Consider the following 24,122-nt stretch of genomic DNA (forward strand, 5'->3'; position numbering starts at 1 on the left):
TACAACCAAAATCGGATGAATGTCTTTGTTGTTATCCCAGAATTGGGAATTCTTTCCACTATGAAGTAAAAGACAAAAGTGTTTGCTAATGTTACTTGCTTATTTCCAAGAAATTGTTTTCTAGCGAAGTATTTAAGTGGGAGGACAATAGAACTTGATAATGTTTATGAACCTGAGCGCAATGATCAGAGTAGCGCAACATCGGAAATGGTTCCGGAAGCGGCCACGACGATCATGGTTCCCATGACTACAAAGTGTTTTAGCCATGGAGATCGAAGTACCTATTGAACCTTGTAGGTATGGTTTACTTTGTGATCAAATAAATGATTTGTGGACAAAGGATTGATTTTGAACAATGATAAACCAACTACAAACAAAGAAGTTATGATGGGCCCTGACTCCGTTAAAATGGCTATACGCCATGAAATCCAAGATAGATGAATACTTTTTGAAAGTAAATGGATCTATAAAAAATTGATGGACTTGGATGAAATATCATTGAAGAAGCTTGACTTGTTGAAAAGTTGTTTACGACAAAGTTCGAAGAGTTGACTACAATAAGATTAGATCTTCCGTAGCAATGCTTATAGTCTATGTGGATTATTCTAGTAATCGCTACATATTTCTTTTATGAGATATGCTAGTAGGATGGCAAAATACATTACTTAACAGAAGTGTGTATTAAAGGTGTATACAAGATACAACCAAGAGTTTTGCTAGTCCGTGGAATACTAGATAGGTATACGAACTTCAAATGGATGAAGTAAGTATCACGGAGTTGGAATCTTCACCGGATGAAATAGTCAAAGAGTTTTTGATTTCATCAGAAACGATGAATATGCTTGCATTTACAAGAAATTAAGTGGGAGCGCTGAGACATATTTATAATACTTTATGTAGATGATATATATTTGGTTATAAATGATGTAATTATATATGTGATTAAAAGGTTTCATTGAGAATTAACTTCAATGAAAGGATATAGACTGAAACATATTTAGTGTCAAGATCTATGAAGATAGATTGAAACACATAATAAGTTTAAGTCAAAGTACATAGAATGGATATTGAAGTAGTTCAATATAAAAATATTAAGAAGTTGTTCTTTTCCATGTGAAGGTTTAACAAGACTTGAGTGTATTTGACACTCGATGAGTAAAAACACATGAGTGATTTTAGATCACGAATAATATGTACAAAGTCAGATGTCCTGTGCTCTAAAGTGTTACGAGCATATACCAGAATGATTCATGTAATGATCATTGGACAACAGTAAGAATATCCCTAAGTGCTTCAGAAGAACCAAGGATTTCTTTTAATATGGGTAATGACAAACAAATCGCTGTAAAGTGTTGCACCGATATTAGTTTGGTCACATATAAAAGGAAAATTTCAATCTCAATTAGGCTAAGTGTTATTTAAAAGGGTAGCACAATGAGCTAGAATATGTCTATGCTAGATTTAGATGAGTTCTAAATATTGTGACGGATTCTACAAACAAAGGCAGAGTATGTTATTGTTTTGACAATGACTGAGGATGTTAAGTCGAGAAGTTCTTTGAGAACTTCGTGTAGTTCCGATAGTGTCAGAACTTTGAAGCTATATTGTGTGTGACAATATTAGTGACTTATTTCAGACCACGGAATTAAGGTTCCACCAGAGGACTAAGCATATGTAATTAATGCCGACTCATTTGGAAAATGAGTGATGCATTGAGACGCAAATGAATTGCAAAATACATACGTTTCTGAACAGTCAGATCCGTTGACTAAAAACCTCTCCCGTGAGCAAAACATGATAAGCACCAGAAGGCCAAGGTGTTATATCTTTTCAAATGTAAACTAGATTATTGACTCTAGTGCAAGTGGGAGACTGTTGGAGATATGTCCAAGAGGCAATAATAAATTATTTATTGTTATATCTTAGTGTTCATGATAAATGTTTACATCCCATGCTATAATTGTATTAACCGAAACATTGATACATGTGTGTTATGTAAACAACAAGGAGTCCCTAGTAAGCCTCTTGTATAACTAGCTTGTTGATTAATGGATGATCATGGTTTCGTGATCATGAACATTGGATGTTATTAATAACAAGGTTATGTCATTAGGTGAATGATATAATGGACACACACCCAAATGAGCGTAGCATACGATCAAGTCATTAAGTTCAATTTGCTATAAGCTTTCGATACATAGTTGCCTAAGTCCTTCGACCATGAGATCATGTAAATCACTTACACCGGAAGGGTACTTTGATTACATCAAACGCCATTGCGTAAATGGGTGGTTATAAAGATGGGATTAAGTATTTGGAAAGTATGAGTTGAGGAATATGGATCAATAGTGGGATTTGTCCATCCTGATGACGGATAGATATACTCTGGGCCCTCACGGTGGAATGTCGTCTGATTAGCTTGCAAGCATATGATTGGATCATAAGAGATTACATACCACGGTACGAGTAAAGAGTACTTGTCGGTAACGAGGTTGAACAAGGTATGGAGATACCGATGATCAAACCTCGGACAAGTAAAATATCGTGTGACAAAGGGAATTGGCATCGTATCTAAATGGTTCAATCGATCACTAAGTCATCGTTGAATATGTGGGAGCCATTATGGATCTCCAGATCCCGCTATTGGTTATTGCTCGGAGAGAAGTCTCGACCATGTCTGCATAGTTCGCGAACCGTAGGGTGACGCGCTTAAGGTTCGATGTCGCATAAGTAGATTCGGAATATGAGATGGAGTCCGAAGTTTTTGTTCGGAGTCTCGGATAGGATCCAGGACATCACGAGGAGGTCCGGAATAGTCCGGAGAATAAGATTCACATATGGGAAGTCATTTTCCGGGGTTCGGGAAAGTTTCGGTGTTTTGATCGGAGCTTCTAGAATGTTCTAGAAGGGTCACCAGTGGGCCCACCACCCTGGGAGAGGCCAGATAGGCGCCACATGTCATAGTGGGTCCTGTCCACCATGACATGTTGGCCCAGGCCGGCCCCCTTAGAGATAAGATCTATCTCTAGTTTAAATGGTTTAAACTTAGAGATAAGATCTATCCTCTAAAATAAATGGTTTAAATTAGGAGATAAGGGGGAACACTTGGGGGAGGGGTTTGCCCCCCTCCATGCGCCGGCCAAGGGGAAGGGTGGGCCCTAGGGGAAACCCTAGGCCGACCCCCCACCTATATATAGAGGGGAGGGGGTGGCCGGCCAAGGCACCCCTCATCCAACCCTAGCCGCCCCCTCTCTTCCTCCTCCATGCGCTGTGCAGGCTTAGGCGAAGCCCTGCAGCAATTCTTCTCCACTACCACCACCACGCTGTCGTGCTGTTGGGATTCCGTGGAGATCTACCACACCTCCGCTGCCCGCTGGAACGGGGAGAGGAAGGGGCTTCATCGACACCATACGCGCGACCGAGTACGGAAGTGCTGCCGGATTGCAGCACCAGGGACGATCGTCTACACCAACAACGAGATCTAATCTCGTAGGCTTTGGAAATCTTGGAGGGTTAGTCTCATATCAATCTCGTTGCTCCAATCTTGTAGATTAGATCTTGGGTGTTCCATAGATTAGATCTTGTATTTATTCGTCTTGCGGTAGGAAATTTTTTGTTCTCTATGCTATGAACCCCATCACTTACAAGGTTCAGTCAATAAAGAATGATAATAAGTAATATAAACTCATCAAGTGATAACTCTTACATTCTACAAAGCTTGCATAATAGTAAATAGCATTGTAAGAAATATAAATGATAAGTAATATGAATTATAAAGCATGCTTAGAAGAACCCAATAGAATTGTTGGAAGACTGTATGTCCTCTCTTTTCATGAATATTTCTTTTGACTCTTTGAACCCAAGAAAATAAGCAGGGAATGCATGTGCTAAACCTCCAACAAAATAAAAAGTAGAGAGCATAAAACATGGTTTTGAGCTATGCAATTCATGTCAACAATAATAATAAGGATGGGGTACCAAGTACCTCATGTACGAAGATATCTATGTGTCATGAGTTTGACCTCTTATGAGTAAGTGTTGCCTCATTTGTTGAATGCTAAGGATTACACCTCTAGTTTCATAACTTCGGGTTACCAAGACTTTTCAACTTACATGTTTCAACCAAGTATCGCAACGGGGTACCTTCATGCCACCTGTACAAAGGACCAAACGAGATGGGTATCTCAACTATAGGCCATCCATACCGGGACAACATGAACAACAGACATTGAGCATCCTCTCTAACTCTCTCTCACTTTTTTCTCATACTCTTTTTTCTTTCTTTTTATTTTCACAACTCTTTCCTTTTTCTTTTACCTTTTTCACTCTTCCTATTGAGAATGCTCGTTGCTGAAACTTTCACCATGATTAAGCATGGCTTTGGTTAGCGGCACATTGCTCTTCTCTAACAATGTATGCATACTTGTTTAAAATAACCTCCATTCATTCCACAAGAGATAGTCATCAACAAAACAAAATAAATGATGATCAATGCATGGTGCAATACCCCGATAGTGAAATGTTGAAAGACTTCCCTAGTAAACATGGTTACGGTCTAGCTCATTACTCATAATCAGTAAAATGAACAACATGCATAGTGGTATTTCCTTCCACATATTACTTTCTTATGAGCTTTAAATTACACACAAAGGATATTTTGAAAAGGTTGGAGGCAAAACACAGACATTATACTTGGAGCAGCAAGTGCTATATAGGTAGGTATGATAGACATTGGATTTGAGTTGAGCTTGTAAACAAGTCTATGCTTGTGTAAGAATTCAAAAGCATGCAATAGTATCCATAGAGATATTCATTCATTCTCAAACAATGATACTTAAAATTAAACATCTATGTATACTAGTAAGAAGCAGCACTCAATAAGGCACATAGCAAATTATCACTCAATAAAACATTTGAAACTAATACTACTATGCACAATATAAATTTCAGCTATTTAATGCATCCCTCTTCATCTTTTTGACATGCAACTCTCTTTTAGGGAGGCATTCAAGAATATGATAACTTTATTTCAGTAGATCTTTAATATGAATACAAGGAATTTGTCATGATGGTAATATTTATTTCAAAGCAAAAATAGACACAAAACTAATAAAGGATGCGCTAAGTTTTTGCTAGAATTCTATGTTGCTCAAAAAACAAAGTTTAGAAGTGTGCAAATCAAGAGATTTAATATGAGTCTAGTGAGGATCCTTGGGCATCCCCAAGCTTATGGTCTTAAACATTCTTCGATTTATCTTGGTGTGGTGTTCTTCCATTCCTTGTGAAAAAACTTCAACACAAAACTTTCTTCCCATTCTTTTCTATGTGGTGACAATAGAGGTACAAAGAAATCATGGTTGCTGCTATTTTACTCAAGAATAAAATTATATCTTTATGAACAAGAGATCACATAGTGTTCTACTCATTATAGTATATCAAAAATTCCAAGTAAAAATCATTTGTTACTCAAACGAATGAATCTAACATAGTAAGGCAGAATCTGTCCAGAATTTTTGCTGCAACAAAAATGAATTTTTGGCACGACTTAGAGACCTCATAAAATTTATCCAATTGAAGTGCATATAGATGATGAAAAGTTGAAGCTACTGTGATTGTATCAAGATTTTAGAAGTTACCAAAAAATAAAATCGTGCACTAAAAAGGTGCAGCGCAGAAAACAACAACTCTCACTTTTGTTTTGCAACTTTTCACATCCAAATGGGTAAAAACTTGGTACTTTATTTAGAAACCACAGAGTAAAAAATAAATAAAACTAACATGATACAACAAGCATGCATAGGAAAAACCAAAAACAAACAAAGATAAATAAAAACATGGTCCCTGTCCCCGCAAACATTCAATGGGATCATGAAGATAAAACTAGAACAAGAGTTTGAAATGATTTACTTGATATACTTGAAAGAAGAGGGGGATGCATGGGCATCCCCAAGCTTATGATCTTGCTACTTCTGGTCCTCTACTTCTTCCTAATCATATCATGTTACTCATCTCAAACAAATAAATATTTTCATCTCCATGATACTCCAATGCCTACAAAATTATTAGTTCTCCAACAAATGATATGATAATTTCTACGATGATGGGAACTATAGGAATCATTGGGAAACAATTTTATTCAATAACCTAACATATATAAAGAAAAGGAAACACTCTTTTTTATTTTTTCAACTGTAGGAAGAGTTTTAATGATATAGACTTTGCAATGGTTCCATTGGCATGAACAAACACATGCTCAAGGTTGACCCCAACTTCTCCATTGCTCATCCTTCTCATTTACTCTTACATACTTTTTATTTTATTTTATTAAAACTTATAAAATCATTTCTACGTAATAATAAGTAAAGATATTTAACAAAGATATAAAGGTGTGCTCAAATTAAAAGTTACTTGAAAGCATATGGAGCACACCACAAGATTTGGTACCATTAACTTTTAAATCTCACTCTCTTACTATGCATTGGCATTTTATATATGAATAAATAACATCAACTAAATGGTATCTAATGCATATAATGACCAGTAGCTTGAATTTTAAATAACATAGAAATATAAAGTGGGCTCTTATCTCTTCCTCTTTCATAAAATTTGCAAGAATCAAGAGTAAACTCAATAACATAGTTGTGAATAGAATCACCACATAAAGACAAATCATCTAATGAGCATATGGTATCATATATTTCTTTTAAATTATCATGATCCCCCATAAATTAGACAAACTTATTTCACATATAGGATCATCATCAAAAGTATAAGAAGGGGTGTTTTGTGTGTTACCGTTGTTGGGAGTTGGAGATGGGTATAGCTACTCCATTGTTCCTCCTCGTGTTCTTCTTCATGGTCTTCTTGGGGTTGCATGGGTATCCCCAAGCTTATGCTTTTATCTCCCCCTTATTTTTATCCTTTTTGTCTTCCTCTTGGGGATGCATGGACATCCCCATGCTTATGCTTTCATCATCTTCTTCCTGCAAAATATTATTGCTCTCTTGGGAAATGTTGACCCTCTTATTATAGTCAACGACATAGATATTATCAGAAAAGTCATCTATGCAATGATTTAGGATAATAGTGACATCAAATTCACAATCATGAGTCACACCACTCTCATATACCTCATCAAGGAAAGTTTTTAATTCATAGCCTGCCATAAAGCACACAAATTGCTCTACTTCCTCCATCCCATGAACATAACTATAAGTATGATAGTATGCAATTGTATGTTTATTCATGTGATTTACATTGGAAGTCAAAGTGTTCAGCAAAACAAAAGTTACAAGAACTTTCATAATGTGCAAGAAACTTAGTAGCGGCTTTATTTACTAGTCTTAAGAAACTTTTTAGTCATTTCCCTTCACGCGATTCTCTATATTTCATAGCTATCAAAGCATTTTTATATTCCTCTACCAACGTGTCATTTTTATCTATACTAGTAGCCATGACATGAGTATTTTTGGTATTTTTCATTTTTTAAAAATAAAGGTACTAAAAGTAAACTAGCAATGCAAACAAGAATAGAAGTCTAGCGCTACGCTCCCGGGCAACGGCGCCGAAAAAGTATCTTGATAACACCCAAGTGCAGGAGATCACCACAGTACGATTTGATAAGTATTCAAGAGTGTCGAACCCACGAGGATCTGAAGGTAAACTATCTAGGAGATATGGTGTGTGCGTTTGTGCAGAGGTGTTACTAGAAACTATAAGTGCCAAAAATAAAATGCAAGTAAAAAATGCAATGAGATGAAGGGAAGTGAAGTGGAGTAACTCGAGAGAGCAAGTGTTGAGGCAAATTGCTAATTAATTTGTGTGGTTGACACAATTAGTGAAGCTCATTGTAGTCTTTTTAGTGTTTCTTCTAGAGAGGAGCCATAGATAGGTGTAGACATTGATATGAGCAAGTACACCCCTAGTGATTGATCCTAAGGCCATTGGCATGAGCAAGCAAAGGAATTATTAAGACTTAAAGTCCAACCACCGCTGTAAGTTTAAAGTTACCCATGATTGGATCTCCCGATTGATTAACCATGAAATAATACAACATGGATCTAAGAATTAGGACAAGGTTTCTGTCGCTCCCGCTATCCCTCTCCCTATCAACATGCAACAGTGACAACCTTATGCATCCCCCTGACATACGTGTGCACTCATATATCAGTACAAAGATCATCATAGAATATAACAAGTACTTGTATGCAACCAACAACAAACTATATAACAATTGCCATGAACAATTCACTACTCAAACATCAACATAGAGATACAATAGATCATGGGAAAACAATATATTGCATCATACATCATGTTTGCCAAGATATTACAGAAGGGTATGATGAAGATATGTTGTAGATGTTTGATACGTCTCCAACGTATCTATAATTTCTTATGTTCCATGCTAGTTTTATGACAATACCTACATGTTTTATTCATACTTCATATCGTTTTGATACATTTTCCGGAACTAACTTATTAACAAGATGCCGAAGTGCCAGTTCCTGTTTTCTGCTGTTTTTGGTTTCAGAAATCTTACATAGGAAATATTCTCGGAATTGGACGAAACAAAAGGCCACGTTCCTATTTTTCCAGGGGCTTCACGGAGTCTGAAGGAGAGACGAAGGAGGGCCACGAGGAGCCCACACCATAGGGGGGCGCGGGCCACCCCCTGGCCGCGCCACCTGGTGGGGAGCCCACCTCGGGACTCCACCGACATCGCCCCTTCGCCTATATATGCTCCCAGATGTGAAAACCCTAAAAAGATAAGCCACGGGACGAGAAAAGTTACGCAGCCGCCGCCATCGCGAAGCCAAGTTCGGGGGACAGAAGTCTCTGTTCTGGCACGCCGCCGGGACGGGGAATTGCCCCCGGAAGGCATCTCCATCGACACCACCGCCATCTTCATCGCCATTGCTGTCTCCTATGATGAGGAGGGAGTAGTTCTCCCCCGAGGCTAAGGGTTGTACCGGTAGCTATGTGGTTCATCTCTCTCTCCCATGTGATCTTTATGTGATCATGAGCTTTGTATCACTATTAATCTATGTGCTACTCTAGTGATGTTATTAAAGTAGTCTATTCCTCCTTCATGATGTAATGTGGACAGTGTGTGCATCATGTAGTACTTGGCGTAGGTTATGATTGTGATCTCTTGTAGATTATGAAGTTAACTATTACTATGCACTCTAGAGGTTACTTTAATATGAACTCCGAATTCACTCTCCACGGTGTAATGGTGATAGTGTGTGCATCGTGTGTGTTTCCTTTATGATGTTGTGGAGCTTGTTAACTCCGGCTTGAGGTGTGCTTTTGTAGCCCTACACAATGAATGGTGTTTGTTATCCAACAATAGAGTCTTTGATAGTAGCATAAGAGAAGAGAAGTTATTTATTTATGTGATCATTGTTGAGAGTGTCCACTAGTGAAAGTATGATCCCTAGGCCTTGTTTCCAAATACTGCAAACATCGCTTGTTTACTGTTTTACTGCATCTTTACTTCCTGCAATATTACCACCATCTATACCACATGTGTTTTACTATCTCTTCGCCGAACTAGTGCACCTATACACCTGACAAGTGTATTAGGTGTGTTGGGGACACAAGAGACTTCTTGTATCTTAATTGCAGGGTTGCTTGAGAGGGATATCTCTGACCTCTACCTCCCTGAGTTCGATAAACCTTGGGTGATTCATTTAAGGGAAACTTGCTGCTGTTCTACAAAGCTCTGCTCTTGGAGGCCCAACACTGTCTACAGGAATAGAAGCGTGCGTAGACATCAAGCTATTTTCTGGCGCCGTTGCCGGGGAGGTAAGGTAAAAGGTATTCATATCCTCCGACTACTAAGCTATTTCCTAGCACTGTTGCCGGTGTGTGAGTGCTCAAAGCTATTTCCTTTAGATCCTGCAATTATATCTTTTTGTTTTTTGTTTTCACTAGTTAGGCTTAATGGAAAACAACAACAAAATGAGAGATCTTTATGAACTTTATCTTGAATTAGGACATGATGTGTTTGAAGAGAGAATTAAAAAACCCATGGAACTTTATATGCATGCTAATGGGAATGTTATTAGTATGAATGCTTTGAACACCATTGTTGCTAATGCTATGGAAAATTCTAAGCTTGGGGAAGCTGGTTTTGATGAGCATGATATTTTTAGTCCCCCAAGTTTTGAGGAGAAAATTTTCTTTGATGATACTTTACCTCCTATTTATGATGATTATAATGATAGTGGTATTTTGGTGCCACCTACTATGGAGGATAAATTTTATTATGATTATACCATGCCTGCAATTTATGATAATTACAATGATGGTTGTGATAGTTTTACTCCCACTATTACTAATAAAATTGATTATGCTTGTGTGGAGAGTAATAATTTTATGCATGTAGCTCATGATAAGAATGTTTCATGTGATAGTTATATTGCTGAGTTTGCTCATGATGCTACTGAAAGTTATTATGAGAGAGGGAAATATGGTTATATGCATCTTAATAATATTAAGTTTCCCCTCTTTATGTTGAGAATCTTGAAGTTGCGCTTGTGTTGCCTTTCTATGCTTGTAGCATTATGCTTACATGACTTGTTTATTTACAAGATTCCTTTTCATAGGAAGTGGGTTAGACTTAAAAGTGTTTCTTATTTTCTTTTGATGCTCTCTTTTGTTTCAACTCTTATTTCTTGCGCGAGCATCATTAAAATTACTGAGCCCATCTTAATGGCTATAAAGAAAGCACTTCTTGGGAGATAACCCATGTTTTTATTTTGCTACTGTTTTGTTGTGTCTTGGAAGTTGTTACTACTGTATCAACCTCTCCTTATCTTTATTTTATTGCATTGTTGTGCCAAGTAAAGTCTTTGATAATAAGGTTGATACTAGATTTGGATTACTGCGCAGAAACAGATTTCTTACTGTCACGAAATTGAGGAGCCCCGTCTGTAGGTAACTCAGAAAAATCTGCCAATTTACGTGCGTGATCCTCAGATATGTACGCAACTTTCATTCAATTTGAGCTTTTTCATCTGAGCAAGTTAAGTGCCCCAGAAAAATTCGTCTTTACAGACTGTTCTGTTTTGACAGATTCTGCCTTTTATTTCGTATTGCCTGTTTTGCTATGTTTGATGGATTTTTTTGTTCCATTAACTTTCAGTAGCTTTGTGCAATGTTCAGAAGTGTTAAGAATGATTGTGTTACCTCTGAACATGTGAATTTTTGATTATGCACTAACCCTCTAATGAGTTTGTTTTGAGTTTGGTGTGGAGGAAGTTTTCAAGGATCAAGAGAGGAGGATGATACAATATGATCAAGAAGAGTGAAAAGTCTAACCTTGGGGATGCCCCCGTGGTTCATCCCTGCATATTTCAAGAAGACTCAAGCATCTAAGCTTGGGGATGCCCAAGGCATCCCCTTCTTCATCGGCAACTTATCAGGTCACCTCTAGTGAAACTATATTTTTATTCCGTCACATATTATGTACTTTACTTGGAGCGTCTGTGTGCTTTTATTTTCATTTTGTTATTTTCATTCTCTGAATAAATTCATGCTTGTGTGAGAGAGACACACGCTCCGCTTTTTCGTATGAACACTGGTGTCCTTAGTTCTATCTTTAATGTTCATGGCGGAGTTGAAAACCGCTTCGTTCATTGTTATATGGTTGGAAACAGAAAATGATTCATGTGATAGTTGGTACATTGTCTTGAATAATTTGATACTTGGCAATTGTTGTGCTCAAATAAATCATTTTTAAGCTCTTGCATCATGTACTTTGCACCAATTAATGAAGAACTACCATAGAGCTTGTTAAAATTTGGTTTGCATGATTGGTCTCTCTAAAGTCTAGATATTTTCTGGTGAAGTGTTTGAACAATAAGGAAGACAGTGTAGAGTCTTATAATGCTTGCAATATGTTCTTATGTAAGTTTTGCTGTACCGGTTCATACTTGTGTTTGCTTCAAACAACCTTGCTAGCCAAAGCCTTGTACTGAGAGGGAATTCTTCTCGTGCATCCAAAACCTTGAGCCAAAACCTATACCATTTGTGTCCACCATACCTACCTACTATGTGGTATTTCTCTGCCATTCCAAAGTAAATTGCTTGAGTGCTACCTTTAAAATTTCATTCCTTGTCTTTGCAATATATAGCTCATGGGAAAATAGCCTTAAAAACTATTGTGGTAAAGAATATGTAGCTTATGTATCTTATTTCTTATAAGTTGCTTGTTGAGCGGTAACCATGTTTCTGGGGACGCCATCAACTATTACACTTTTGTTGAATATCATGTGAGTTGCTATGCATGTTCGTCTTGTCTGAAGTAAGGGTGATTTATCATGATCAAATGGTTTGAGTATGCATATTGTTAGAGAAGAACATTGGGCCGCTAACCGAAGCCATGTATCATGGTGGAAGTTTCAGTTTGGACATTAATCCTCAATCTCTTATGAGAATATTATCTGTTGTTGAATGCTTATGCATTAAAGAGGATTCCATTATCTGTTTTCTATGTTGTCCCGGTATGGATATCCTTAGTTGAGATCTATCAAAAACGAGAAATCAAATGCGATCTATCTCCTTGGACCTTTGTACAGGCGGCGTAGAGGTACCCCTTTGTGACACTTGGTTGAAACATATGTAATGCAATGATAATCCATGTAAATCGAAGCTAATTAGGACAAGGTGTGAGCACTATTGGTATTCTATGCATGAGGCTTGCAACTTATAGGATGTCTTATGCATAACACATATGAATTATTACTAACGTTGACAAAATTGTTTCTATGTTTTCAAAATAAAAGCTCTAGCACAAAAATAGTAATCCATGCTTCCCTCTGCGAAGGGCCATTCTTTTACTTTATGTTGAGTCAGTTTACCTACTTCTTTCTATCTTAGAAGCAAACACTTGTGTCAACTGTGTGCATTGATTCTTACATGTTTACTTATTGCACTTGTTATATTGTTTTATGTTGACAACTATCCATGAGATATACATGTTACAAGTTGAAAGCAATTGCTGAAACTTAATCATCCTTTGTGTTGCTTCAATGTCTTTTACTTTGAATCTATTGCTTTATGAGTTAACTCTTATGCAAGACTTATTGATGCTTGTCTTGAAAGTACTATTCATGAAAAGTCTTTGCTATATGATCAGTTGTTTAATCATCATCTTTACCATTGCTTTGAATCACTTCATTCATCTCATATGATTTACAATAGTATTGATCAAGATCATGTTGGTAGCATGTCACTTAAGATATTATCCTTGTTATCGTTTACCTACTCGAGGGCGAGTAGGAACTAAGCTTGGGGATGCTTGATACGTCTCCAACGTATCTATAATTTCTTATGTTTCATGCTAGTTTTATGACAATACCTACATGTTTTATTCATACTTTATATCATTTTGATGCATTTTCCGGAACTAACTTATTAACAAGATGCCGAAGTGCCAGTTCCTGTTTTCTGCTGTTTTTGGTTTCAGAAATCTTACACAAGAAATATTCTCGGAATTGGACGAAACAAAAGGCCACGTTCCTATTTTTCCAGGGGCTTCACGGAGTCCGAAGGAGAGACGAAGGAGGGCCACGAGGAGCCCACACCATAGGGGGGTGCGGGCCACCCCCTGGCCGCGCCACCTGGTGGGGAGCCCACCTCGGGACTCCACCGACATCGCCCCTTCGCCTATATATGCTCCCAGATGTGAAAACCCTAAAAAAGATAAGCCACGGGACGAGAAAAGTTACGCAGCCGCCGCCATCGCGAAGCCAAGTTCGGGGGACAGAAGTCTCTGTTCCGGCACGCTGCCGGGACGGGGAATTGCCCCCGGAAGGCATCTCCATCGACACCACCGCCATCTTCATCGCCATTGCTGTCTCCTATGATGAGGAGGGAGTAGTTCTCCCCCGAGGCTAAGGGCTGTACCAGTAGCTATGTGGTTCATCTCTCTCTCCCATGTGATCTTTATGTGATCATGAGCTTTGTATCACTATTAATCTATGTGCTACTCTAGTGATGTTATTAAAGTAGTCTATGCCTCCTTCATGATGTAATGTGGACAGTGTGTGCATCATGTAGTACTTGGCGTAGGTTATGATTGTGATCTCTTGTAGATTATGAAGTTAACTATTACTATGCACTCTAGAGGTTACTTTAATATGAACTCCGGATTCACTCTCCACGGTGTAATGGTGACAGTGTGTGCATCGTGTGTGTTTCCTTTATGACGTTGTGTAGCTTGTTAACTCCGGCTTGAGGTGTGCTTTTGTAGCCCTACACAATGAATGGTGTTTGTTATCCAACAATAGAGTCTTTGAAAGTAGCATAAGAGAAGAGAAGTTATTTATTTATGTGATCATTGTTGAGAGTGTCCACTAGTGAAAGTATGATCCCTAGGTCTTGTTTCCAAATACTGCAAACATCGCTTGTTTACTGTTTGACTGCATCTTTACTTCCTGCAATATTACCACCATCTATACCACCTGTGTTTTACTATCTCTTCGCCGAACTAGTGCACCTATACACCTGACAAGTGTATTAGGTGTGTTGGGGACACAAGAGACTTCTTGTATCTTAATTGCAGGGTTGCTTGAGAGGGATATCTCTGACCTCTACCTCCCTGAGTTCGATAAACCTTGGGTGATTCACTTAAGGGAAACTTGCTGCTGTTCTACAAACCTCTGCTCTTGGAGGCCCAACACTGTCTACAGGAATAGAAGCATGCGTAGACATCAATGTTGATGAAGATGATGAAGATAGTGCTGATGCCTTCACCGAAGGGGGTGGAATCCACCGGAGGCGATTCTGGCAGCGTTTACCCTCTCCGATCTCCGCCGGCGGTGGCCTGCTGACTCTCTGTTTATGTGTTTTTGATCTATGCTATTGTAGCCTCAATGACCCCCCGGGGTTGTATGCATAGTAGTTTTTAGGGCAAAATAAGTTGATTCACGAAAAGATGAGGCGAAACGGATGCTCGGGATGGGAAAGAGTGTCGGTGGGGCGCCAAAAGGGGGAGGGCACGCCACCTGGCCTCTTTCCCAACCTGTTGACCACCTGGTGTCCCTCTTCAGCCCACCTTGTTTGTCTCAAAAATTCCGAAGCGTGGCCCCTGGCCTTCCCCTTTTTGGAGTCCCGTAACTCCCGTAATGTCAAAAACACTAAAAAGTGGTGTTTCATGCCAAACAAAATTAGAACCGAACGGGGGGGGGGGGGTTGTTTAGAAAATCCCCTAAAACATGGGAATAACATTATATAAGATGCAAATATCTTTTAATACGAATCGATAAAGTGCAAAGTTCATGTATGCATTTTACATGCATCAGGTGCTCAAGGTGCGGCCCGTCAAGGGCAATGCGTTGCTAAATCTGGAACAGTCGTGGGTTTGGGAACTCTGCGACAGTTCGAGAGAATTGTGCCTTCCTCAAGGCACATGTTCCCAAGCTCATCTTCTTTTGCGAGATTAGGCAGAAGAGCAAGCGAGTCGGTCCGTTAAAGAAATGGCTGGGGCTTAATGGTTTTGCTGGTATTGACAGTGATGGTCTTAGTGGGGGCCTGGCCCTTTGTGGCATGATAATATTTTGTGGATGTCAAGGAGGTGACAGAGAGGTTTATCGACGTGCATATCAGAGTGGCACCGGCTGAACCTTTGTGGCATGCAACATTTGTGTATGGAAGAGCCCAGAACTCACATCGTATGTGGCCTGCCCTCTGTGCCCTAAAGGCTTCTTCGACGCTTCCTTGGTTTGTGGCTGGTGACTTAAATGAGGCGCTCTGGCAGCATGAGCACCTGTCTGTTTGTCTTAGCCGTGAAAAGAAAATGATCGCCTTTCGTGACACTTTGATGGTGTGTGAGCTCAAGGATATTGGGTTCAGGGGCATTCCGTTCACATATGATAATAAGCGCAGAGGCCAAGCCAATGTGAAGGTGAGACTTGATAGGGCAGTCGCGGACGATTGATGGCGGGACATTTTCTCCGAAGGGACGGTGGTCCACCTAGTTTCCCCTTGCTCGAATCATGTTGCACTTCTAGCTTAGCTGGACAAAGAAGGAGCGAACCAGAGGCCATGAAATGCAAGCAATGTGAGATCCTCTAGGAGCGGGAGCATGCGTTACGAGATGTTATTGCATCGACTTGGCAGGAGGCGAGAGCGAAGTCTGACCTGGCAGATATCAATGTGGCACTTGAAAAAGAAATGCAGGTGCTTCACCGATGGGGGAACATGAAGTTTGGCAACGTCACACGAGAGCTAGAACGGCTCCGTCGTATGCTTGAGTAGCAGATGCGGGAGCATGCCCCCGCCCAGTTCATTAGAGAGACAACGGATGCTATGAACGAGTTGTTGTATCATGAAGAAATGCTCGGGCTTCAAAGGTCTCGGATAGACTGGCTCAAAGAGGGTGACCGGAATACGAAGTTTTTCGACCGTAAAGTTGTATGGCGGGCTAGGAATAATATGATTAAGTCTCTGGAAGACGCCGATGGTGTGGTAAAGGAGGCACCTAGTGACATGGAACGGATGGCCACGTCCTACTTTAAATCCATGTACACACGTGATCCTTCGTTGAATGCGGAGGAGGTAAAAACCTCTTTGGTGATAGAATTTCGGAGGAAATGAATGCACATTTATGTAAGGAGTTTTCTGTTGAGGAGATCTCAGATGTCTTGTTCCAAATTGGGCCTCTAAAAGCACTGGGTCCTGATGGCTTCACTGCAAGGTCCTACTAGCGTAGCTGCGGAGTTTTAAAGGAGGAGATCAATCAGGGGGGTTCTGAAGTTGTTTGCAACGGGGAGTATGCCTTTGCGAGTCAATGACACCTTGATTGTGCTAATTCCAAATGGTGATGATCCAAAGGGTTTAAAGGATTACCATACCATTAGTCTCTGCAATGTCTTGTATAAAATCATCTTGAAGTGTATGGTGAATCGGCTCCGCCCGCTCTTGGCAGAGGTCATATCCGAAAATCAGAGTGCCTTTATCCCTGACCGTTTAATTACAGACAATGCTCCTTTAGCCTTTGAATGTCTACACTACATGGAGCATGGAGAGAAGGCAAATACTTCTTTTTGTGCATATAAGCTAGATTTGTCGAAAGCTTACGACCGTATTGATTAGGTTTTTCTAGAGGATGTTATGCATAAGATGGGCTTTGCTCGCCAGTGGGTATGATGGATAATGTTGTACGTGACCACAGTGAGAAATTATGTGAAATTCAGTGGATCTTTATTGGAAGCATTTACCCCTACCGGAGGACTCAGGCAAGGCAATCCACTTTCATCTTTTCTGTTTCTCTTCGTTGCTGAAGGATTGTTAGATCAGCTGCGTGCAGAGGTGGAGGTTGGAGGTACCTCTCTGCTAAAGGTATGTAGGAGTGCACTGGGGATTTCTCATCTTCTCTTCGCGGATGATACACTTCTGTTCTTCAAGGCAGAGGTGGGTGAAGCAAACCGGGTTAATGAGGTGATCAAGAAGTATGCTATGAGTACTGGCCAGCTGGTGAACGCGTCTAAATGTTCCATTCAATTCACCAAGAAGTGCCCGGTGATGATGCAACTACGAATTAGCGAGGCTTTGAACATACAAAAGGAGGGCTTTGAGGACAAGTATTTGGGCTTACCTACCCCGGATGATAGGATGCACATGGGTAAATTTCAGAAACTGCAGGAACAGTTGGCCAAGCGCATCCTTCTTTGGGGTGACATGTCGCAAGGTGGGAAGGAGGTGATGATTAAGGTTATAGCGCAGTCCCTGGCTAGCTATATTATGGGCGTCTTTAAGCCTCCCTTCTTTGTATGTGATGATCTCATGAAACTGGTTCATGACTTTTGGTGGGGAAGCTCAGTTGGGACGAGGAAGACACACTGGATCGGATGGAGCAAGCTTAGACGATCGAAGTTACAAGGAGGAATGGGTTTCCGAGACATGCACATTTCTAACCAGGCTCTTTTGGCATGTCAAAGCCTGGCATTTGTTGCAATCACCGGAGAGTTTGTGTGCTCATGTGCTGCAGGCGAAATACTATCCGCTGGGCCACCTGGCCGACTCCGCGTTTACAGGGAACCCTTCGTCGACTTGGGCTGCTATTTCCCATGAGTTGGAGCTACTAAAAAGGGAATCATATGGAGGGTGGGCAACAGACAGTCCATACGAACCTGGAGAGATAACTGGATCCCAAGGGAGACTTTTCATAAACCTTCCAGCACTAGACGATGGTCTCGGATTTGTCGGGTGTCTGAACTGATTGATGAGCATGGGGGATGGGATGAACAACTGGTTAGAAGGACTTTCTAGCCAATTGATGCTGAAGCGATCTTGTCTATCCGCACATCACCTGGGCTGGAAGCGGATTTCCTTGCATGGCAACCTGAGGCGACTGGAGTCTTCACAGTTCGCAGTGCATACCGGCTGGGCCTGGCACTGGAGCAACAAATGCATGCGCAGGGAGCGTCGAGTGGTGCACCTGTCAATGATAAACCGGTGTGGTCGAAGATCTGGCAGTGCAATGTACCTGATAATGCGAATTTTTGTGTGGAAAGCGATATCTAATGGCCTTGCAACGGAGAGCAGTTGCGGCGTCTGATGAAGGTTTCTGGTAGGTGTAAAATCTGTCACCAGGAGGACAGAAGGATGACCAGCGACATAGTTTGCGATCAAGGCCGTCGCTGACCACTGCGCCCGCCGCCTCAACCCCTGCACCGCATTGATGTCGATGTCGTTGGAAGCTGCGCGTGCACGTGTTGGCATTGATGGCCAGCGGTACCTAAACCGTGGATGCGCCCGCCTCTTCTCCCCCACTCCCATGGCCGCCACCATTGCCACGCCTCCACGATCTCTCTACGATGAAGCTGGCAAAGTGGATGAAGAAAACCGCCAACGACCAAGAGGCTGGATCCACGTCCGCAAGGCGGTGACACCAGGAGTTTCCACCTCGGCGGAACCCTGCGCGCGCCTGCCTCCTTCCTCCACCCCCGCAGCCACACCTGTTTGCCAGTCCACAGGCGGTGGCAACGGCTCCTCCTCTTCACCGACCGGGTGGCAACATGCGGTATGTGCGGGTGCAGGAAGCGCAATGGCGGTGGGCGCAGGGTGACCCCTGTCGCAACCGCGATGTCTCCCTGTCGCACGGGTAGCACCAGAACAGGGGGATGCTCCATGTTCCGCCACCACCGACGGACCGGCATGCACTGGAGATGCGCCGGTGAATCGAGCGGCTGCTGCTGGCGATGCAACACGAGGACTTGTACCAACGCGAGGATTACTGGCGCGTCTTCCTTTCCTGGGAGCACGAGGCGCGCCGGATTATCCGCGGTCTCCGGGATTTCATGCCCGGCGATGCCGCGCCAAGAGGAGGTTGTGTACAATGACGACGAGGACGACAACGAGATGGAGGACGTGCCTCCAGCCACTATGAAGGTGGAGGCACTCGTCCCCGATGACTACGAAGAGGAGGCGGCCATGTTGTCTCCCTGCTGCCGCCACCACCGCTGCCGCCGCACGCGCCACCATAGGCAGAATGGGACACCTCCCCCGCAGTACGTGCCACCAGCGACACCACTGCAGATCGCGCAACCGCAACGGTACGCCTCGCCGTGTCCGCAGTACGTGCAGCCAGCGGAGGTCCCTGCTTGGGCGCAGCTGCTGTGAACGCCCCCGCCCTACGTCGACCTCGTCTCCGACGACGAAGAAGACGGCGGTGCCTGAATTAGTGTAGATTTTAGTTCTAAACTATATAAATTATGTTTGAATCAATGAAAGTTCTATCAAATTTTCACGCGCTTTTTAAACTTCATGCCAATTTATTTGTCTCCTGTGCGTGGGCCAACTAGTCGCGCGCCGCTGCATGCAATGTTCGTGCCGGCCGGACCGCGAGACGCATCCTATCCGCGGGTCGATCTAAACGGACATAAACGAATCGCTTGGGTTGCCGATTTAGATCGGCCGGCTAGAGATGCTCTGAAAACTCCGGCAGGCCGCGGCTGTACTTTTACGTCTAGCGTGCACACACATGCAGCCATCTGACTTCATCTCGCAGCCTTTCAACGTACCGCACGATTCGGCACTAACTGAGAATCAGACTGTGGCATCGATCATACAGTACCCCTCACTCGGCTAGAAAAGACGGTAGTTAATGCAACGCAACGAGCAACTAACCACGTGAATGCATATGCATATGCATGATCAGTCACCTCGCCGTGCCGCGCAAGTACGTACTTTTTGCTCCACGCCTCGCTATAAGAAACCCCGCGGCGCGATCCATCCATGATCCATCCTCCATACAAGCAGAGAACCAGTAGGCAGTAGTGTGCAGAGCACAGCAATGGCGTCTCTTTGCCGAGGCTACCTCCTGTTCGTCCACCTCCTGCTGCTGCCCGTGGCGCTTCTCCCGTGCGCCCATGGAGCACCAGCAGACACGGGTAAGATCAAAATCTCGGCCGTCTTCGTGTTCGGCGACTCCATCGTCGACCCCGGCAACAACAATAATCGGCTCACGGAGGCGAAGGCAGACTTCCCGCCCTACGGCCAGGACTTCCCCGGCGGGGCGGCCACCGGGAGATTCTCCAACGGCAAGGTCCCTGGGGACATGTTTGGTACGTACTGGTGGGAACTAACTTCGTTGTTTACGCTGTGCATAATTTTGGTGTCTAGATAGGGTGCCTTTTCTGTTGATTTAGGAATTAACTATTTCTTTCACGTTTCATTGAACTTTGGTTACACCAACGTGATTAAATGGCTGTGTTTAGTTGAAGGCTAACATCTAACTAACTTTTCCTCACCTATGGTTAAGTCAAGTGTAGCCAAGAAAATATGCACACCACGCTTGTGACAAACTTTTGCAATGCTGAGTTTATGCGAGCTCGTAGTAGTAGTGGTACGGCAGTCCCAGATGTGTCCATGTCATAGTAATACCTTTTCCAATACTTAGTGGAATTTAAAAAGTGTTAAATATACTTGTGATGAGCAAAAGACACGGTTGGGTTGTCGAATATCAACCGTGTTCACGGGTGCCCGCCAACTAGTGGCGCCTGAGAATTTCATGGAGCGCCTACATGTTCTTCTAAAAACCACCGCACAACGTGGAAGTTTGACACTTCCACAACAACTCCGATGAAGAGCAGCACCACTGGACATGAGGCGCGATTTTTACCGTCCCAAATCATTTATACATCATTGTTCTATATTTTCGGTTTCTTATAATGTAAGAACTAACGGTGTAGTACACATATGTTAATGGTCATTCTACCATAATGGCAGAACATGTACACATGTAGTTCTAACGTATGATGAAGAATTACCTTAGTGAGGCATGCAAAATTTGCTACTTCTATCTTCTTTATATCTTTAAAATCTTTATGTTCAAGATGTACTCTTTGGAGTAATTGATCTTTCATGATTTTCTTCAGTATTGTCAACTCCATCCATCCCAACAAAATACTTGAAATATATACCAAGCTGTCTCCATATTACCACATATATTACCCCACATTCAGATTATTTTAAATATATCCAACTATATAAATATGCTGATTTTATTCCCAAAAAGAATGACATATTTTCACGAATAAATCAATTACTTATCTGAAACTATGATTTGGTCAACACTTTATAAGTATTAACTCTTTATTGGCTTGACAATTCCTACTCCATACACAAACATTCTAGTGTTACACCGAGTGGAAACTTGAATATCTACTGATATTATTTATCCTCATCGAGCAGCTTCAGGGTTCGGAATTAAGAAACTACTGCCACCATACATTGGAGACGATCTTCAACTAAGTGACCTACTTACTGGTGTCGTATTTGCCTCAGGAGGCAGTGGATATGATCCTTTAACTTCTATACCCGCGGTAACTAAATGTATCTTATGTGTCTACTAGTAAGAAAGTTCTTCGTCAAGTATATTTCATTTTGGTTTCACCCGAAACTAAGATTGTCAGGGAAATTTGTAAATACTAATTTATGATCCTTCAGACTGCTACATCAAGTACCGGGCAGCTTGAGTTATTCCTTGAGTATAAGGAGAGGTTAAAATATTTAGTTGGTGAAGAGGAGACGACACGTGTAATCTCTGAAGGCATATACTTCACAGTCATGGGGGCAAATGACCTTGCAAACAATTACTTTTTACTCCCCTTGAGGCGCCATCAATATGACCTTCCTTCATATGTTAACTTTCTTGTTTCTTCGGCCGTCAACTTCACTATGGTATGAGCTATTATTAAAACTCTAAACTTGTTAGAAATTATTTGTCGTCATAGCTTTTTTAGAGAACTTGTTTCACAAAGTTCTTGTCTTCAGAAATTCTTGAAAAGTATAAAGTGATGCATATTTCCCTTTGTTGGTGCATTACAGATACATCAGATTTTTTTAATTACTGCATTTTGTATAACGTCTACTTCTCCTGACAAGTATCCACATAGGCATGTACTATAATCATCGTGGTACCATAAATAACTTACAATCGCCTACTTTTGTATGTGTTATTTCTTTATATTTTTTCATTCACATTTTGCTAGTCAATCTACATATACAGAAATTTAGCACTGCCTTATTTTTCTGCCCAGAAATTAAATGAGATGGGTGCAAGGAGAATTGGGTTCATTGGCATTCCACCAGTTGGATGTTGTCCTTCACAAAGAATACTTGGATCAAGAGAATGTGAGCCATTGAGGAATCAAGCAGCACAATTATTCAATTCTAAAATCACAAATGAAATACGCCGGCTAAATGAAGAACAAAGTGTTCCAGGCTCAAAGTTTGCTTATCTTGATATATACTACAATTTGCTTGATCTCGTTCAGCGACCACAATTTTATGGTGAGTGCTCACTTCATTCTCGGTTGTTATTTTAGAGAATGCCATGAACTGTTTTTGTATAGTATATCTGCAACTGAGCCATATTTATATAAATTACTGAGACACATTTACCTCTTAAATATCGTAAACTTACAAAACTATATACAAACAAATGCAACAATGCGAGAGCTGCATAGTAAACTAATATGGTGTATAAATGTTAAATATTTTATTATTATCATTTTATAATATGAGCTTTCTATAACGTGTTCAGGAATATGAGCTAATGTATATGTTTTCATCACAGCAATTTGGTGCTGAACATTGTGCAAATTTTTGCTATACAGGTTTCAAGGAGGTAGCCGAGGGATGCTGTGGCAGCACAGTACTAAATGCAGCAATATTCATTAAAAATCATCATGCATGTCCAAATGTTAACGATTTCATTTTTTGGGACAGCTTCCACCCTACTGAAAAGGCCTACAGCATTGTGGTTGATAAACTCTTTCAGCAAAATATGCATGACCTAATGTGAATCTCCGGACACATGAACAAGTTCTATTAGAATCACAAGTCAATTTGAGAGTTAGTACTCTCCTCCACTGTGACTATTTGACCGTGTGCATGTATACTTTTACAATGAGTGAATGTTTTAACCTTTCAAATGGGTCAGAGCTTGTCGAACATATGCGGGAATTGTTCTTATAGACTCGAACATGTACCTGTTTCGAACTTTCCCTCAAACTTATTCATGGGACATGTTACGAATTTGTTGTCCACTGGTGTGGAAGTTGAGAGCTTATCCGACAATATATAGCGTTCTATGTTCTTTAGGAAAATGATATGTTGTGGGAAACGAACCTTGTCAGGCTTTGTTCGGTTAATCCCCACCTCATGTGGATTGAAGTGTATTGGGGAGTATTTTAACTTAGATAAGATCTAATACCCCTCAATACACCTCAAACCGAGGAGATTTTGTTGAAACCGAACAAGGCCATAGCTTTTTTAAACTAATACTACTCATGCGGTTTCTCAGATTTTTTTTCGATAAAGAGCATATATTAATATCACGGAGATACCAATTATACTCAGCCTCTGCAACAACATCATACCGCAATGGCATAAAGGATGCATACAGCCAAAAAAAAGAGAAAAGAATTACAAAAAAGAAAGATCGTGCTATAGAGATTCATATATACTCCCTCCGTTCCTTTTTAATTGACTCGAATTTAGTATAAACTTGTACTAAATCTGAGTCAATTAAAAAAGAACGGAGGGAGTATTAGTTAACGGTATAATGGAACCACCTAAGAGGCTCCACGTCTATTTGAAGT

The 24,122-nt window shown here is 41.2% G+C and overlaps 1 protein-coding gene across 1 annotated transcript; it reads left to right on the top strand.

The window, feature by feature from the left end:
* Nucleotides 1-20,247: 20,247 nt before the first annotated feature.
* Nucleotides 20,248-23,525, top strand: LOC127313672 (GDSL esterase/lipase At1g20120). Its single transcript, XM_051344150.2, has 5 exons — nucleotides 20,248-20,579; nucleotides 21,709-21,839; nucleotides 21,964-22,197; nucleotides 22,557-22,809; nucleotides 23,136-23,525. The coding sequence occupies exons 1-5, from the start codon at nucleotides 20,309-20,311 to the stop codon at nucleotides 23,321-23,323; spliced, it is 1,077 nt and encodes a 358-aa protein (XP_051200110.1). The 5' UTR covers nucleotides 20,248-20,308; the 3' UTR covers nucleotides 23,324-23,525.
* Nucleotides 23,526-24,122: the final 597 nt, after the last annotated feature.

This window comes from Lolium perenne, chromosome 7 (genome assembly GCF_019359855.2).
Source record: "Lolium perenne isolate Kyuss_39 chromosome 7, Kyuss_2.0, whole genome shotgun sequence".
In the NCBI taxonomy this organism is placed as follows: Eukaryota; Viridiplantae; Streptophyta; class Magnoliopsida; order Poales; family Poaceae; genus Lolium; species Lolium perenne.

What these genes read in the sequence shown, in the direction of transcription:
- LOC127313672 (XM_051344150.2), top strand. Translation starts at nt 20,309, where the DNA reads ATGGCGTCTCTTTGCCGAGGCTACCTCCTGTTCGTCCACCTCCTGCTG. An exon ending in CTTTAACTTCTATACCCGCG is followed by an intron (nt 21,840 to 21,963) that starts GTAACTAAATGT and finishes ATGATCCTTCAG; the next exon opens with ACTGCTACATCAAGTACCGG. An exon ending in TCAGCGACCACAATTTTATG is followed by an intron (nt 22,810 to 23,135) that starts GTGAGTGCTCAC and finishes TTTGCTATACAG; the next exon opens with GTTTCAAGGAGGTAGCCGAG.